This window comes from Pteropus medius, unplaced genomic scaffold (assembly GCF_902729225.1).
Source record: "Pteropus medius unplaced genomic scaffold, Ma_sr-lr_union100, whole genome shotgun sequence".
Lineage (NCBI taxonomy): Eukaryota > Metazoa > Chordata > Mammalia > Chiroptera > Pteropodidae > Pteropus > Pteropus medius.
This window is the reverse complement of record NW_024349800.1, coordinates 45,399,400-45,419,251: the sequence shown is the minus strand read 5'-3', so window position 1 is coordinate 45,419,251 and position 19,852 is coordinate 45,399,400. Positions and strand designations below refer to the sequence as shown.

Sequence of the window (19,852 nt, the reverse complement as noted above, 5' to 3'; positions counted from 1 at the left end):
ACAGAGTTCCATACCTTTAGAGAAAAATACTCTTTTTTTTATTCCCCCTGAGGGAAGTAGAAGTTTGACTTCTGGATGTCCTGTTTGCCAGAGTCGGGAGAACAGTTGCCTTCCCATACAGGCATACCTTGCTTTACTGCACTTCACAGATACTGTGTTATCACCAACAGTGAGGTGAGACCTCCACCAGCAAAACGATTATAACTTGCTAAAGGCTCATGATGGTTAGCATTTTCAGCAATAAAGTATTTTTTAATTAAGGTAAATACATGTTTATTAAGACACAACGTTATTGCACATTTAATAGACTATGGTATAGTGTAAACATAACTTTTACTACGCACTAGGAAACCAAAAAATTTGTGCGACTTGCTTTATTGCGAAATTCGCATTATGGTGGTGGTCAGAACCAAACCCGCACTATCTCTGACATGCGCCTGTATAGACTTTTTAGTTAAGACACCAGTGTCCAGCCCTCTTTCTCATTATCACCTTTTGCTTTACTTGCTTTCAGCATCCAGAACTACCCTGTGCCTCCCTAGCAAGACTGCTTCCTCTGTGCCTGTACCCTCACAGTGTGATTCTCGGCCAGTGCCCTTCAAGCTACTGATTGTAGCCCATTAGGGAGCTATGAAGTCAAGAAATCAACGTAGTAGTTCAAGCCTGTCATTTAAAAAATAGATCAGAGGAGAAAATATCAGTATCCTGCACATAGTGAGGGTAAACATTGTTTTGTAAAACTTGTTTTAATTATATCAAAACACAGACATGTATGTAGATGTGTACTGGATTGCCAACTGCAGGTTGAAGCAAAAGAAGTTAGAAAAAAAATTTTTCTAGGCCATGGTTTATTATTTTTTCCAACATTTCTCAATCCACTTTGAATCCCTTACAGATTTGTTGAAATGTCTCTCGTGTGTTTGTTAGTGGGTAATACAACCCACATTTAGTGTCCTGCATGGCACAGGTATTGACTGATCAGGAGTGATGCTGGAGCAGAGACCCAAAGGTCTCCAGCTCTGCTAAACGTTAACTCCTTATTTATGGGATTGAGGGGATGACTTAGGGAGCCTAGTGGAGGGAGCAGGGAGCTTGAGACAGTAGCTGTTTATCGGCACAGAGTATTTCAATATTGTAATCACTAGTGTGGCTATATTGTTGTATAACAGCCAAATGTCAACTCTGGATTTATATCTTTTATTATTCCTGATAATTTTAGGGGCATCCTTGGAGGCAGGACAGATATATAGATGCCCCCAAACCAGAGGTCCTACAATATTTATTTTAAAACTATTTTTCTCTCAAACATTGTAGTTTACCCTTTTAAAACAAATTAGGTAAAATACTATGACAGATCTGATGTTCACTAGTGATAGGTAAGCCTCCCCCCACCCCCCGCCCCTCCGCCCGCCCAATGCAGAAAGAGAGGAGAAAATCCCAATTGAAATGGAGAGGAATTTTTTGTGAAATACTTGGGTGAATGAGAAAAAAAGTTAAAGAGGATGTATATTTGTAAAGCTGAGAAGTGATCAAAAGTGGAAATAACTGTGAATGCTGAAATTAGAGGAAAAGGTGGACATCAACCATGAAAAGAAGAAATGAAAAAGAGCAGGAGGATGGCGATTACACTTAATTTATATGTATTTGTGGACTGGACGATTGGACAGTTTCCTCTACTTGCCCTCTACCAGCCCCCTGTCTGTGAGTGGCCTTGCTTCTTTCTCTGTGGGGCTGTCATGCAGAGTGGCGTCAGTCTTTCACGTATATCTGTGTGTTTGTGAGCCTGTGTGTTTATACACTTGCACTAGGAGAAAGAGAAGGAGGTGGAGGAATGGGAAATGCAGTTCTGTGTAGGTTCAAGCTTGCAATATGTAACTTTCAGGAAACTTACATAGTAAGACGTAAGTACCATTACACTGGTAACGACTCATTTCCTTAAGTGTGTGATGGCTGGGGGCTGTTGCTCAAGGTCTGTACCTTGTACAGCTTCGTCTTGTTTGTTCATTGCCTTTCTGTTATGTTTAGGGAGAAAGAACCCATATATACATATGCTTTCAGTTCATTTCTTGCTGCCTCTCGCTTCCTTGATTCAGAGGGGAGAGAGGGGAGGACCTCAACTAGAAGGCAGACCCCGCAGTCTCACCTACCTGGCAGTGGTCAAAGCAGGAATTAGTAGTCGCAGCCACAAGGTCTCCTGGAAGACTGGGCCGTCCCCTTCTGAACAGGAGTGAGCCTGTACTTCTCTTAGCCGGTGCCAGCAGCATAGTGACAAGGTGACAGCATAACCGGGGAGCGAATTGCCCCTGAGAAGAGGAGAGCTTCCCCTTTTCATGAGGCTGGCAGAGTAGACGTGTAGCTCTTATCAACTCCACCAGATGCGTTCAGCTGTTTTACTTTCTGTTCCATCCCAAACAAACATACTTAAAGTTCAAACCAACACTTACATCATCAAAACAAAAATGTTTACAATGTGAAGCCTTAGGCTTTCGGTAATTTAAATCATCAGGGGGTGCTCTTCCAAGGCATTGTGTCTGGGAAAATCCAGACCCTAGATGGATTTTTCCTAGGCTTTCCTGCGACTACAGGATTTAAAGTGATAGACCTAGATCACTGGCTGGTTTATAGGGAAGCATCCTTAATCCCAGCTTCTTTTTTTCCCTCCTTTTCATGGACGCCTCGTCCTACTGAGTAGCTCATTCACCAGCCTCAAGTAGATAAATTGAATAGACTTCAAAACTCTGTTGCTACTTTTGATGAGACACTGTGTGATTGTGTCTTTCATGATCTGACAATTTACCTTTCATACCTGTTGTAGTGTCATTTCCTCTTGTTATTCGGAGCCCCTCATTTGGGGCAGTCTTTCTGGTTTTGTGGCACCTATCAGTGTGAATATAGCTCAGTCAACTGTTTTTGCTAAGCTATAGTAAAATAGTTTGGAAGGACTTTGTTCTGTTTAGCTGGCTTTAATGTGAAACAGTTGATAAATTTAAGATTCCACTGGAGAGCAGGTTTCCTTCCAAAGGCTCAGTTTGCCGCTAAAATGCTCTATCCCAATAATTTTAGTAGCAATTCAGCATTTTCTGGAATTGGTTGGTCTATCTTCTTTATATACTTCATTATTTATTAGTCTTACTTGGCTAATGATTCACTTCTGTCCCTCTGGGAATGATTAAATCTGGGTGAAGCTTATTATTTTAAAGTACACATTACATACAGCAGAAGAGAACTGTCATAGAAAATAAAGGGTTGGGCCAGGAGGGTGAAAACACAGTAATTGCGTTCAGGAGTCCCCAGAGATCTTGACTCATGTTATTGAAGAAATGACGAGATTATGATTAGTTCTTCTTATTCTTATAATTCTTAGGAACTAGTAATTGTAAAGCATTTAACCTGACTACTTCAGTTTTAATCAGCATAAAATATTTAAATGTCAACTAGAATAAGCTGAGCATTTGTTTTCCCTGTCATCATCATCATTTATATTTCAAAAGGTAATTAAATTATTTTTTCCAGTTTTGTGTGTTCAGATTTTTACAAGCTTTTTTTTAGCCTTGTGTGGCAGAGGCTCTATGGTACAGATTAGGAAAGTAAGGCTCAAAGATGTTGAGCATCTTCCCTTCTAGCATTTGGAAGCTCTCTGCGCATGCTCTACAGGCTCTGTTGTTTAGTTCTGCTTAAATGATGGAGCTTGGCATTCTTACATAATCCCCATTCTGTAGTTTGCTCCCCTTTTATTTTCTTCCCATTTTCCAATGCCGCCTATTTATTTGTCAGTATGCATAAAATACACCTTTATAATCTATGTACCTGTTTATATATGTCATTGTCTTTAAATATAAATGTCATGTGTTTTGCATGATGGCATATTGGTAGCTGTGCTCTGAATCCTCCGTTAGAATCCACCCATGATAGCCTGTTTATCCTTAGTCTTCTTGACTAGACAGGCAGACTTTTATGTTGGAGGTTTCCAAGGGTAAGTGAGCTGTTAGTCCCTTGTATATTATAAATGGTCGGCTACAGTATGGGACGGAAAAATTGAGCCTGGCATGGCATGTATGTTCCTTTCTAAGTTTAACTAATTTCTTATTCTTTCCTTCTTAGTTGACTTTTAAATGTCTGTTATTTATTTCCTTGTCCTCGGTTTGTTTCTCCCCAGAGTGACACCCCTTTCCTCACAGAACGTGATGATTCGTCATGGCCAGACCCAGGAGTATGTGCTCAAGCCCAAGTACTTTGCAGCCCAGAAGATGCTTTCGGGAGAACAGGCCACTGAGGGGTCGTTCCCTTTAAGATATGGGCCGGATCAAGTTGCGGCACCTTTTCAGTGTGAGTATAGTGCAGTCGATCATTTTTCTAAGTTACAGTATCATAGTTTGGAAACACTTTGTACAGTTTAGATGGCTTTAGTGTGTCACAGTAGATAAATTTTAAGAAGTATTAAAAACAAAACAAAACAAAACAACACCTTGGTCCCTAAAACAGTGACACAGCACAGTGTCCTTATCCCGAGGAAAGGCAGTTTTCTCAGAGGTTGGAAAAGGATCTGAAGTGACCTGCCCGTAATTCTGTGTCTGTGAGATGGTGCCATTTCTGAGACACACTTGCTCTAATTTTAGATACAGTCGTATGCCTGACATGTTTGCATTGATAAAACTGTAAGTTAGCCAGGATTCATTCCTTGTGAAATGTCTGAGTTGTCCTGCGTTATTCTCTGAGTGCACCTACTGTGGGTATTTTTGTTATGAGGTCCACTTTTTAGTATATCAAGCAGATGGCGTGACAGATTTTCCTCTAAATTTGTAAAGAGCTATTGTATCAGTGGCCAGCTTGGTTAATATCTCACTGTGTGGGAAGCTCAAGGACAAGCCCTGGCTCCAAGGGTGGGGAATGTGATGATTTGTGGTTTAGGTATTACAGAGTGTCTCCTGGCAGCATCTGGAGAAAGCGTCCTGGAGTGAGGCGGCAGACCATTCAAAGGCGAAAGCGAGACGCGCGTGCTCATTCCAGGAGCTTCCTGCTTGGTCTCACGTTGACTGATTGCCTGCTCCATAAGTAATGAAAGAGAATGCCAGTTGCGAGCTTGAAAAAAACCATCTTTCATCACCACGAGTTGTGTGAATAGCTGAGATAGAATTTTTACTACTGCTTGGCATTTTAGACATCTGTATCTGTGTTCATTTGATTCTCCGGGCCCACCTGCACCTCCCAGAACTGGTCATTATTCTAGAGTGTTTGATTCTCCTTCAGAATTGGTCACTGAGCAAGAAGAGTGTCTAATATAAGATTTGTACGTCCCACTTTGCATCTTATGAGGAAATTCTCAGTGTTCTGAGGCTGGGACCCTCAGAGCAATAGTTTGACGAGGCTTATTGAGACGTTGAGGAAAGCAAACCATGAGGATTTTAAAGAGGGAAGAGTGGAGAAATCATGTGGATTATCTCCTTGCCCTTCAAGCAAAACAACTTTCAGGTTATGTGCGTTTTGCACATAGATGTGTCCATCTTCTTTTTAAAGATTCTTCGACTTAAGTGCTTTACAGCTGATTCTGTGTGAATATCCCACTGTGTGTAATATTTTCCTAATCTTAATTTAAAAAATCAAAAAGAGTTACTCCTTGGAGTTTTATTTAATATATATTTTAGAAGCTCTCTAAATTTAGAAGGTGATGGGAGGAGAGTTTTTGAGAGCTTCTTACCATACTGATAACGAAGAGAATTCTGTACTGCATGGAGGTGTGGGGAAAAGATGGTCTGAGAATCTCTGATATTCAGACTAGAGACTAGACTGTGGTTTTGGTTTGTTACCGATGACTTGTTATTGGAATAAAAAAACCACACTGTGTATATATGTGTGTGTGTGAGTGTGTGTGTGTGTGTGTAGTTTAAACTCTCAAACCTTTATTGAACTGTCTTCTGGAAGATGAAATTATATTTTAGAAGAATGTGTAGGTAAGCTTCTTATCTGTATTGTCCATAAAGTGCCCACCCCATCCTGTTTCAATGTAGTTTCTCCACAGTTGGGAGCTGGTAAAGTAATTTAGGCTAACACACGATCACAGTGAGGGAGTTCTCTGCTCAAACAACCCCCAAAATTGGCGGCGGTTCAAAAAAGAGGCCCAGGAACTAACTGAAACAGGCATATAGGAAGGCCAGGAAAGGAGATGTGGCTATTTTTTGCTGAGACCAGAACTCTACTGAGAACTGGAGGGCTAATGGGAAAGTTTTAAAGAGAGGCAATTTGGCAGGACCATTAGGATACTAAAATAGCAAAACCGAATAAGAATAATAGATTAAAATGAGAAAGAAGGTCTGAGTAGAGCAAGGACTGAAAAGTGTTGTCTCCCCACATCCAGTGTTGCCTTCGATAGAAAGGAGCTTCCGAGGATACCTACGTTTAACAGAAAAAGGACAGTTCATAAGGGAAGCCTGTGGCAGAGCAGGACCTTTTGTCTTCTTTTTCATCTTTATAGAAGAGATCAAATGCCAACGGATGAACTTCTTTTACTGAAGGATTTGAAAGTCCAATAGTAAGAGTAGATAATCCTGACTTTTTAGAAAAATAGGAAACATTATGATCAGGTGGGCATTGTCTACCTTGGGATGAAACCGAGGGACGAGTGTGTCATAACAGTCCACTGCCATTACTTTTGAGAAGCTGTGGGGACTAGAGAAAACATTTTGGTTAGCAGAGAATGAGATTTGTTTTCCCCTTTTAAGCAGGATAAGAAAGGGGTTCTACAGTAATTTATTACAGGTTGATAGGTTTAATATTACCTTGCATGCAGCAATAATGATAGATACCTAGAGCTGTAAGCATTTGTGTAAGTTATTCAGCTCATAGTAGGGGGAGGCAGCAGTACTGATGGCCAAGGGAATACAATTTGTTGTTGACACTTGGTAGGTGAAAAGAGAATTGGTCAGAACAAGCAGGAAAAGGATGAGGATGGGGGAGGATGGGTTGGTCAAGCAAATTGTGTTAAAGTGTTAAGTCTAGCACTCTCCAGATAAAGTAGATAGGGAGAAACAAACTATAAAGTTACTAGCGAGGTGTTTTCTATCATGAGGAATGAATATGTTATTGAAATGTCCCAGCATTTTGATGACCTAACTCACCGTCCCTGTCCAATGTGTGCCTGCAGCTTTTCCTATTTTGTTTCTGTGCACTTACTAGCTTTCTGAGTCACTTTCTGGGTAACTTAACATCCAGGGTTGGGTGTTCTCTGGTTTCTAGATATCTCTAGTGAGAATAACAGTGTTCTGCTTCATTCATTGATTTGAACGGAGCTTAATTTGCGTGAGTATCATTTAGAGCAGGAGTCCGCAAATTTTTCCTTAAAGGATCTGATAGTAACTATTTTAGGCTTCATGAGCCCACACATGACTTGAAGATGTCATATATAGGTACTTAGATAACTATTTAAAATGTAATCTTTTAAAAAGGTAAAAATAATTCTTAACCTGTAGGTGTTAAAAAATCAGGCAGCTGGCTGGATTTGGCTCATGAGCTGTAATTGCCAACTGCTGATCTAGAGACTCACAGTTTCTCAATCTACTGAAAATATCTAGGTTTTGGACCTGGTTGGTGCCTGGAACATGACAGTTGAACCAAGGCCCTGTCTGTTACCACCCATCCTTCATGGTCACAGCAACCCACTCTCCTCACCATGACAATTCTCAGTTATACCTCCACTTAGTTTGAAGGCAGCTAGAAAAGCTTGAACTACTGGAAGCCACTGATGAGACTGACCTGGTGTCAGATAAGTCTAGTTTCCTTTAGTGTTAGAAAGACAGCCCACACAGCAATTGGGAAAGTAATGGATGTTACTCCTGGTTGTTTATAGAAAGGCTTTTGATATTGATGGAAGTAACATTTTCACTAGAGGAACCAGTAACAGACATACAGATGGATGGAATTACATTAAGATATCACCCGAGTGCCTCGGAAAGTTACACATAGAGTTACTATATGAACCAGCAGTTCTACTCCTAGGTATGTACTGGATAGAACTGGAAATATGTGTGTGCACAATAACTTGTGTACAGATGTTCATAGCAGTGCTATTCATAACAGCCAAAGAATGAGAACAACCAAAATGTCCATCAATGACTGTGGATAAACAAAATGTGGTATATTGTATAATTGGTCGTTCAGCCATAAAAAGAAATGAAGTACTGCTATATGCCCCAATGTGAATGAACCTTGAAAGCATAGCATACTGAAAGAATCCAGGCACAGAAGAATCCAGATCATAGATTATTCTATTTATATGAAATGTCCAGAATAGTCAAATTATTTGAAATTTCCCTATGGACGGAAGGTAGGTTAGTGGTTGCCAGGGGCTGGAGAGAGGAGGAAAGGGAAGTGACCATGTATGGGTAAGGAATTTTTTGGGGGGCTGATGAGAGTGTTCTGGAATTAGTTATCATGGTTGCACAACATGTTAATATGCTAAAAGCCATGTTATGTTAAAAACAACATAAAAATACTTACAAAATTCTTTCCAAATAGGTAGTTATAAAAGCTTCAAGGTATGGAGATTATCAGCTCTCTCCGAAGTCCTAAGGATGGTGATGGGTAGAGGTGTCTATTTTATCCAGTATCATCTTTGATGACTTCTAGGAAAGAATTGAGTACATAAACCTAATTATATTGTGCTTGGCTTAGTAGTATTTAGAACACAGAGAAAGAAGGAGGGTTGAAATGGCATGATAACATTTGTAAGATAACATCTTACAAAAACGGTGAGTTGAGATTATTAGAGTACCATATGCTCAGGAGCAAACTCAAATAACTCACACATAAAGAGATTAGTTTGGCATAACCCACTAGAAAAGGGCCTTGAAGGTAATAAGTATCCACATTAGACTATCTGCCGTTGTAGTAAAAATACCATGGGATGCTTGATAATGTTAAAACCAGAAAATTATATTTCTGTTATAGACTGTGGTGGAAAGACCTTTTTATCATCAGGGTTATAAGTACTGGAGAGTTTACTCAAGTAGAGTGTAGAGTTACTTATAAAGGAAATCTTTAAGATGAGCAGAAATATCCATGTAACTAAAATGGTTCCCTAGACATCTGGTTTGTAGGTGATGCCAGGAGTCCTAGGGCTAAAAGATTGGAGAATCTCTGATTTAATATTCACCTGCTTTGTCTCTGTTTCTATCATATTGCTTTAATATTTGGAAAGATTTAGAAATTTAAACTTCTAAATGGGATTTCTCATTGCTTATTCAAGTTGTTTTCCTATCAAGATGGACTTAGCTTTTAAATAGTTTATTTATATTTTAAAATTGTCTTCCGAAACTTTAGGTCTTTACATTCAACAAAGTCAGGATTTTAAATTCCAGGAAAAGCAGATGTCCTCTTTTATATACTAGCTTCCTAAAGTTTTTTTTGAAACAGAGGTAAGTCAGACTCTTAAAAGAATTGTCCATGTATCTTCCGTGCTGAGATATGACAGAGATTGAATACTGGCATTGCAAACGTATGGTACTGTTAAATGACCACCCCCCCCCCCGCCAAAAAAAAAAGTTAAGACAAGCCCACTTTTTATTTTTACTGAAAGTGTTAAACATCTTTCCATTTAAATGCGCAGCTACAGTGGTACAGGAAGCATGTACGCGGCCCTCATCAGACTTCTTTTGACAGAACAAAACTCCATCCTGTCTGCCCTGGAACTACAGGAGACATCTTAGCCCTGGATTCTGTGGTCTGTGCTAACCTCTTCTAGTCTTTGCAACAGACCAGTCAGCTTCTGCCCAGCGGCCAATCAAGGGGCTGACTGGAATGCCCAGCTTCCCCATCTGAAGATAGAACAGCCCCCCTGGGTCTCAGGTCTATGATGGAGGCAGAGTCGGTTGTTCTCACAGCAGCAGCCTTGCTTCCCAAGTACCCGTAGCCCAGTTCTGGCCAGACCGTGAAGAGCGTGGGTCCTTTGGGCATGAGACCTCCTCATTATGCTTTGAGGGACACTGTGGTTGAAGGTGCTAGCATTAGCCTTCAGGCTGTGTTCACACTGACATCAAGAAGCATATGACATGAAAGCATCTCAGAGTTTGATGACAAATGGCATATCTGCCCCTGAGAAAAGTAAGTTCATGTGTCTGGAGTGAAGATTTTCTGTGGTTACAGACTGGTACAGCAAAGAGGTTCTCAGTGAAACTCTGGTTGCTCTGAGAGAAGAGAGTGGTTCTGCAAAGGGTTAGAGGAGACGCCCAAGGCTTTTTTGCTTTGGCAAAACAAATCTGAAGGTTAGGAGATGCAGGCAGTATTTGTCCCAGACAGCTCTGCTTATGCCTGCCATTTCCAGGAGGTGAGTAAGAACATTGATTAAAGGCTCTTGGTGCCCAGTGCTAGTTACAGAATCTCCGCAGGGAGGGTGCGTGTGGTTGTACATAAGAGCACCCACCATGAGACAGAAGTTGCTTCAGAGGGTGGAAGACCAAATTCATCCTCCACTTACTGGCCCTTTGTAAAAGAGGGTAGGAACCTTGGCGTGGCCATTGGAAACTGGATAAAGGCAAATGTAACTGTAATATGTACAGATGAGAACAATTGGGGCCAATTCTTACATGCAGGATGAATTGCAATACGGAGCTCTTCAGAGAAAAAAAACTATTTGAAAATCTGGTGAGGAAGAATTTGGTTCTGAGAACAACCTCACCTCATTTAAATGTTGAAGTTTAGGATGTGAGCGATGGGATAGATCATGTGAAGAAAGAAAAGGAAGAATGGGAGGAGAAATCAAGTGTGCTGGCATCTCAAGTTCCCTGCGATGCCCTCTCTGGTAGGTACTGATTGGTCAAGAGCCCCATTAGGGCAAAGCTTTGCAGATGGTCAAAGCGGGCACTCGGAGGGAGAGAATTCCGTAGACACTTGTTCTGTAGCACTGAAAGCTGCCTCCGCACGTGGGGCTCCCTTTAGCTTGTCATGTGCAAATAAATGTGTCTGACATTGGCCCCACACCAATCCAGTGGGTACTAAGTGGCAGGGGAAGTTGTACTAGCCAGAAATGATCTTACAAGAAGCTGATGAAAACTAACCAAGAAATGATTTAGCATTTAAGAGGAATACTAGGTGTGAAAACAGACTGCGTTAAAGAAGGAATGATGGTAGAGCTCCATGCTTTCACTTTGCAAAAAGCAACAAGTTCCTGAAGCTGCTGGGTCACCCACACTTAATTTTCTGTGGGAATCAGGAACCTCGAGCCAGTTTCCCAGCCATTTGGCAGTGTGGATGTCAGCACGAAAGATGGCTAGAAGAAAATTACCCACTCTTCAATTTCTGGCGAAGTCCTTGTTGGCTTACAAGCCTAGACTGCAAAGCCACAGCATAGTGTGTACAAACTAGCAATGAGAAAGTATTCTGGTGAAAGTTGATACAAGGGTTTTTCTGAGGTGATATCTTTAGGAATCCAGATTCACTGAAAGACATGGCATTACCTGTTGCAGAGAGAGTTCCATGTGTGGTCTCGCCTGGGCCACTGTGCCTCAGGTGCGGGGTGAAGGTGGGTGGTATGTTTTATCCAGGAGCTGTTTAATCATATCCCAGTCCAGAAGGGTTTGTGAACATGAACATTCTCTGCCTGCTGACCGCTCACACACAGACTCAGATAGCTAGGAAATGGTGAACATGGATCGATTAAAAACACTTCCAAGAAGCTTGACCAGCAATGTGAAAACAGCAGTGGAGGAAAACCTAGAGTGGAGGATTATGTAATCTAAATTCCCCAAAGGGCAGCCTTTCGTGCCAGAAAAAAGAGGCTCTAATCTCAAGGGCCCACGATTTCCTAATAAATAAACAAACCAGTCCAAGAATATTTCTGGATATTGAGACTGAGTTGAAGATACTGAGAAATAAACATTGTAGGGCTCCAGAATATTCTATAATCAGAGCGTACTATTTCTAGAGGAAAATGACAGGAATGAATTTACAGATTGTCTGGGGGATACTACAAAGCAACATTTTGGAGAAAACCTGCATTCAAAGAAGAAAAGTGATGGTGCTTACTCAGCCTTACAATTTTTTCTGGGGTGGGGCGGAAAAGTGAAGGCTTGACTTTACTTCTGAGTGGGAAAATAGTTTCTAGGGAATTAATTCCTATTAGAGTTGAAATGATAGGTTTGATTAAAAATAAACAAGATTGTACAAAATAGTGCTCATGAGATGTTCTGAAGGGCATTAAAGTAGAACGTGCTGTTTTCTCCTGGGCCGGTCTCCTTACAGGAGAGTCCTCTTAGCATCGAAAATGACTGCCTCGTGGTGAGTTCGTCCCCTCCCTTGGAGGTAAAGACCTCAGTCCCGTTCTTATATTTTTATATGACATTTCTTAAAAAAGACCTTGTCTTGTTACTGTCTACCATTATATTCTGCATTATCTTTCAGTATTTCTTTTAATATTAATTACCCCTTTGCAAAATTGAAATGTAATTAAACTGAAACCCAGATGCCCTTGTTCTTTGTTCCCATGGAAAGGGAGTGGAGGTTTATAGATGGCCGGAGTAACAGGAAGACCTCTCTTCCCTAAGAGGTAATTGCAGTGTGGTTTTATCTGAGTAATTCTCTGACAGGCAAACATTAAACCGTGAAATATACATACTTATATGTATGATGTACATACGTGTACATATGCACACACGTGCATATGTATTCACATATAAATGTGTGTATTATTTAAACAACTTGATACGTGGATCTCTTACATTACCCACATATCAAGTAACCCTTTAAAAAACTGCTTGTAGCCCTAACTGCACTTCACAAGTTTGTTCTCTCAGGGTTCCAATTTTTTTTTTTTTTTTTAACGGAATGAAAACATTTTAATAGCAGTAGTTGCTTTTGTAAAGAACATCTTAGCTATTTAAAAATCCCTGTGTCCTAAAAACAGATTTAAAAATCTTTGGTGAAAGAAAGAAAGGCATCCACAAAGCAGGCGAGAGGGCGGTGGTAGCCGCTCCCTTGGTCGGTGGCCCCTGGGCTTCTTGTGTGGGATTGAAGTCTGGAACCACACGCCCCGGGCAGCTGTGCTCCTCGTCTTAATGAACACCCTTCATGGCTGCAGGTGCATTTCATGATCGTGCCGCCTGCCTCAGATCCAGCAGAAACCAGAACTCTTCTTCCTACACATTCAGATCTTATTTATGCATAATTTTCTTCCCTCCTCCTTGCTGTGGCTTCCCATTGGGTGTAGTGGACTTTTTCACCCTATTGACTTTGACCTTGGCCGTGTGACTTGCTTTGACTAATGGAGTGTGGGTGGAAGGACACTGTGCCAGTTCTGAGCTTTAAGAGGCCTTGTATGGTTTCATTCTTTCTTGTACCATGAAAAAGACATGGTTCTGTTCTGCTGCCATGCCAACTCCTTTGACATTTACTGCTTTTCTTAAATTACCTTATCCACGGAGCAAAATATTTGCTTTTTAAAGCAATATGGTTAAGTCAGTGGTTAGTGTCAGTAGAGCAGATGATGCAGGTTTAATCACATACAGGGAATAATGCTGTTCTGGGTGACCTCCCCTTCTCGCCACAGTGGACTAGAAAATGGGTAGGCACTTGAGCCAGGAAAAACCTGTCTGAGCTAGCCAGCTGCCTCTAAGGTGGCCTGGCAGAAGAGCACTCCCCAGCAGCCATGATATCGATGAAATTAGATTAATCAGAATCTCTCAAGGAATTTGTAAGTTAGAGTTGAACATTAAGCAACTGGAACAGAAGGGAAATACAAAGTAGAAGCAGAAACATCCAGAGAGACACTTCGTATCATGTTAATGTTGGGTACAAGAATGAAGTTCGACAGCATTTTCTAAAAATGGCTGGCGATAGGGCTATGTATAATGGGTTGCTAAAAGTACTGTGGATTCTTAATGCCTTCCCAGTTACTGAAATAGATGCTAGGCTTCATGTGGTCTGGCTCATATGGCTGGCTGCTCCTGGGTTTTCTTGAGACTTTTATCCCCCTTACTGCTGCACACGGCTTTACTATACCATCCCATCACTTGAGATAATGTGCACTCCTCACATTGTGTTCTAGGCAAAGACCCCAGTTTACACATGTTCTGTTCGTGCCCTTCCCTCTAACAGCTGCATGTCTCGATATCTCAAAACACCAAAGCTTGCCTTTTACAGACAGAAAACACAGCTGCTGCACTTCTTTTCCTCATTCCCTTTTTTAGCTCTTACTCCTGTCCACACCCAGTCACTTCTAAGAAACTTGGAATAGCTTGGCAGATGGACAGAGGAGAGGATGGGTCAGTTCCATCAGTTCCCAAGACCACTGAAACACTTAGAGAATTGTTCTGCCGGACCTGGGGTTCGCTAGGGCCTGAGGTCTTCCTATTTATTTGTGTCTGAGTACCCATTTGGATTTTTAACAGCATTCTCAGGGATTCTTGCTCACATGGAATGGAGAACATCCAGTGTCAGTTCATTGGCCTGGACAGGAATCTTTTCAGTAAGACTCACGATATCCCATCATGCTTCCTAGTCCTTCATTCTTTTTAGTACGGATTTTCAGGCAACCACAATGCGGGTATGTGAGTAAATATATATGAGGCATGCTCTGCCATGTCTTGAACACGGAAGTAGAGCAAAATTAGATGCCTCTTTTTAAAGGAGTTTTTTAAAGACTTAGTGGAGAAAATGATTCATAATGTCTCTTGTCAGAGATCCCAGTTTCCTAACCACACCTTAGTATACCTCAAGAACATATACTATGTATTTTTAAAAACCTGCTAAGGGTATTGTAAATTCTTGTCTCTGAAGATCAGGTAATTAGGAAATTTGGACACAGGTTCTTTTGTCCCCATCAAAGACACTGTGTAGATTCCATCCTCACCTTTGTCTGTTTAGCACTTACTGTGTGCCAACCACTGTACTAAGGGCTCGATGTTCATTAATGTAATGTTATATTATAATATGAGTACTTTATTTGACAATTTAAAATATGCCCTGCATGTTATTCATATAAGTTTGTTGGGATACAAAAATATAATGAGCTAAAATTTGCCAAAAACGTTATATATTTAAAAGAATGCTTGCTACATTCGCTCTCTGTGTAGGTTACTTGTAGGTGAGTAGAAAGTCAAATTTGACTATATTTTAAAAACTTGTCAACTTTCTATGTAGGACTTTTATGACAATAACATAATTTTTAAATTATCTAAATATGGTTTCTGGTAAGAATTGTTTAAATTAACAAAAATTATTCAAATACAAAACTAGCCTTTCTAATGAGTGGGCTTCTGCTGCTGGTTGAAGTTTTGATACTTCTCAAAAAAGTCAAGCAATCAGGTCTTACCTGGAAATTATGTAGAAACCGAAGTCCACACACTGGATGTTTACTTTATTTTAGAGTCTTTAATAGTAATTACGATCATGAAAGCAAACATCTTGAGATGAGATTTTTCCATATGGAGAAGCTCTTGTGGGTTTTGCTGTATATCATGAGGTGAATGTCACTACTAGTCTGGGTTTTTCTCCACTGAGAGCTGACCACATGTAATGATACCCTCTTGCATTTGCATAGTATTTAACAGCTTAGGAATTATATCCATACAAATTATTTCATATGGCTCCCGCCACAGCCTTGTGAGCTAGATAGGTTGGGTGGGCACCATTCTGTGTGTGTCTTTTCTTCCACTCCAGATTGCAGGATCCTAGAGGGTGGAGCCAGTGAGTGCTTTTACTGTATCCTGTCCTATTAAACCTCTGAATATTAGTGTCTCTGTCAAATAAATATCTTCACACTTATCCCACTGGACTGTTGTAAAAATGAAGTGAGATGAAGGATGTGACACCTACCATAGCCAGACACATAGTATATGCTCCATCTGTGTGTGTTTTTCTCTCTCATCCCAACCTTTCCAGGTGCTTAGTGTCTACAGCTTTCATAGTCATGCTCATTAAAAGCGTGGGAGAGGCGCGGGGGTAGCGAGGAAGGAGCAGGGGCTTGCATTAAACTCCCAGTTCTGCCATTTCCTAATGAACTGACCTCGGTCGTTTCTCTAGGGTGAATGTCTCTATAGTCTCTACAGTTTCCTCGTCTGTGAAATGGGTATGACCATAACTTGGTGTGTATTTTGAGCTCTGTGGCTTAGTAGACACTCAGTACCTGTTTCTGGAGTCCATCAGTCATGCCGACAGTGCTGCGTACATTTAGAAAGGCCCGTACATTCTGCCTCTATGTCCTCAGAATCTAGGCAAAAAGGAAAAGCAAGGAAGAGGAGTGTATATGTGTTTGTTTTTGTTATTTACTGCTGTGTAACAAATTACTCCAAAGCTTAGTAGTTTAGAGCGACAAACATCTTACAGTTTCTGTGGTTCAGGAAGTCAGAAGTACCTTGGCTGATTGGTTCTGGCTCAGGTTCTTTTATGAAGTTGCCATTAGGGTAGCAGCAGGGGCCACTGTCATCTGACGGTTTGACTGGGGCTGGAAGATCTGCTTTCGAGATGGCTCACTCACATGGCTGTTGGCAGGAGACTTCAAGTTTCTTGCCATATAGGCTTCTCCATAAGCTCCTGGAATTCTCACAGCATGTGAGCTGGCATCCCACAGAGTAAGTGATTCAAGAGAGAGACACCAAGTCAGAAGCCGCAGTGCCTTTTCTGATCTACTCGCTGAAGTCACAAACCATGACTTCTGCTTCAGCCCTTTTTTTAGACGTGAGTTGCCAAAACCAGCCCACGCTCAAGGGTGGGAATTATACTTCACTTTTTAAAGAAAGTATCAAATAATTTGTAGATAAATTTTAAAACCATCATAGCGTTCAACAGGAGAGGCACTGTCTTGATGAGAGTCAAAAGAAGAAGTCGACAATGAGTAACCTGAGAAGAATGAATTGACAGCTGGAAAACTTACAGTGTATAATTGCACATCAGTAATTCGTTTTGTATTGGCCAACTAATCATTTTTCAGTTTTATTTGTCACATGACACTGAAGCATACCTAGATATAAATAATATGATAACTTTGAAAAAAGGACTTTTAGGATAAATTTTTTTCTAATGATGAGACCTATTGAATTTGGGGGGGGAAGTTGGTGATATTTGATGGCATCATTTAAAAACTGAGTCAGTGAGAAGTTTGTGCTGGGAGAAAAAAAATGACAGAATCTGTATTCTGCAAGCTTGGATACCCGTGATTCTGTGATTCTAAATTACTTCAGAGATTTAAAAATTTCAGTTTTCTTTTGTATAACCAATTGCTTCACCAGATACTTTGTTCGGTTGATCCATCAAACCTGAGAGTTGTTTTGACAGTTGCAAAATGTTGGTATCTTCAACTTCCTTAATGTTTCTTAAAATAAAATGCATCCACATGATGATTTTGTTTGCTCTACATTTTTATCGCCTATTTGAAAGAATTGGAATCCCTCAGAGGCACATCAAGGTGTCGACTTCTGGCCTGGCAGCTCTAGTGACTCAGAATGCTTGTACAGGGTACAGGTTTTGCTTTGTTTCTCTGCCCTGTCTTTTGACTTTTTTTTTTCCAAGCAGAATTTAAATTTTATAAAGTGTAATAGGTCATTTTCTTCCCGTGTCTGCCTTTAGTGTAAGAAAGAAATGTCCAAGCCCCCTAATGAAGGTACTGGAACCCTGATGGTGTTCCTCGGTTAAAGTTTTGTGTTTTCCAGACGTTGGTTGTTTGGATAAAAGTCACTTCTCTTAGACTTTGGGATTCCCATGTAGTCTCAGCCTGAGCTCATACGACCTCAGGTCACTTATCTTCATTTCCTCCCCCTGCCTTCTCTCCTGTGTCATTCCCTGCTTACCACATACTCTTTCCCATGTCCAAAGAGGGATAATCACCAGGTGGGATGTTTGTTATGAATAGAAAAGGAGCATAAGATTATAAACTGTTTATTTATTTATTTTGTTTGGTTTGATGGAGGCCAAGGGAAGCTTGGAGAAGTGGAGAAATGTACATAAAGAGAAATATGTGCAAAGAGGCAAGTGAAAATGGGGGGTTGTAATGTTTGGTCATGCCTAGGTCGCTGAAAATCATGGAGGGGCGAAGTAGCGTAGTTGGGTCAAAAGGATGAAAGGTGGAGAAAAAAGGATGAAAGGAGTTCTAGGGGGAGGAAGTGGCAAGTGAAGGAAGTAGGTGTGGGAGTGAGGACCATTGGACGATTCTGTCCAGCCAGTGTATGGGGCTGCAGCAGAAGGCAAGACGAGGCTCAGTTGGGTCTAGATGGAAAAGGGTCCTAAATCCTTTTAAAGGAGTTTGATTTTGTCAAGAATAGTTGTCATAGCAATTCTATAGACTTATATGGAATCCTAATTCTCAAATATGTGGGGAAGATAATCTGAGGCCCTCATCTGAAATGGCCCACACTTAATCAAGCTGGTGAATATGTCATGAAATTTGGTTCTTGGCAAACGCATAGCCCAGTAGATCCTTCTAGTCTTGCTTCTCCATATGCAAATAAACAGACGTTATTTATGGAAATGGTGAGTGAGAGACTGATAACAAATGCCTCCATTTACTTCTCTTTGGAAAAACAACAAATGTGGGGCTAAATAAAACCTAATTCAGTTCCAAAATTAAGGGACAGAAAATTCGAGTCATGTGAAGCATATCTAACCCACTTTTTTTTTTTTTCTGTAAGGAGCCCATGCAAACTAGCCAGATTGAATGAGTATTAGAGATGGAAGACATTTACTGCTCTGCAACTTGTTCTGTCCACTCAGGGACAACAGTGACATCCTCCTCTTGTCAGTTGTCCTTAAGCTTCTTGTCCCATGGCAGCGGTGTGGAATCTAAACCCGTGCTGCTGCTGAGACCGGCATAGGTTTTTAATGGAGGTAGAGATTTTTCACATGAAAAAAAAAGCTTCTTTTAAATGATATTTCTCCCTTGGGAGACAAACTCTTAGAGTAACATCATGAACATTGATGGTTAAAAAAAAAAGAAAATGAAACCCTGGGCAAAACTCATTTAACCTTCCCCTAGTATGGTTCTCATAATTGTCAGGATTCTAGATCTGGGCTGAGAATTGATTGCATTGTCAAGTAATGATGGAGAAAATGGGTACAGTGGGCTCCCTCTCCCTCCTTGACTTTCTACTCTGCTTCTTCTTAAGTTTTGAACTGATTTAAGTCCTATCATCTCGGGGATGTATTCCTTTAACTCGTTATCACAGCATTTCAAATACCATTGTCTCTCGTGGGTGGGATGGCAATAGCAGATTGTCTGGTATTCAGGGTTAGGAGTAGAGGACAGGTTTCCAGATACATTCTAGACAGGTGAGTTTTTAAAGATGTGTTGAAGGAAACACTGTGGGACAACCTGGTGCCCTGTTGCTGCCTCTAATCAGTTGTGGTGCCTTCAGCCAATGCTGTCACCTTTTATTTTGGACCGTAGTCCCAAGACTGTCCTGAACATTCCTGGGCATTCCTCATCCACAAACTGAAGTATTTCTGGACGGTTGAATCCCTTCAGGGTCTAAGATGTTAAAAAAATATATATATTTTACAAAAAACGGTCAGAAAACGAGAATGTCAAAAAGCCGTTGGTTTGTTTTGCTAGTTCTTCACTTTTATTACCAACTATATTTTCTTTCCCTAAACACTGGGTCAGATCCTGCTGGGTAAGTAAACTACTCGTTGGGTGAAAGTTAGTCTTTTGACTGTAAAATATAGCATACCTTCAAACATATTTGATTTTGTTCCAGGGATAAAAATAGAACCTTTAAAAAATATTTTTAGAGACGAGAGCTTATGATGACTGGTATTTAAGGAGGGAAAACTCCAAGGAAAAATGGAAAGATAAAAATAATTGCATCGTCTCAAGGTGTGCTTCTAAAAGTCTTATGGGGCCGGGGGGCGGGAGGCGGTATTGGTGTCTGGCTGCAGG

General features: G+C 40.7%; 1 protein-coding gene across 1 annotated transcript in view; it reads left to right on the top strand.

Annotated features, from left to right (window-relative positions):
- The window catches only part of LTBP1 (latent transforming growth factor beta binding protein 1), a 345,549-nt gene that overhangs the window by 113,223 nt on the left and 212,474 nt on the right, over positions 1-19,852 (top strand). Inside the window, 1 exon segment of the mRNA XM_039887438.1 lies at positions 4,157-4,326. Within this exon segment, the coding sequence (XP_039743372.1) occupies positions 4,157-4,326 (170 nt within the window).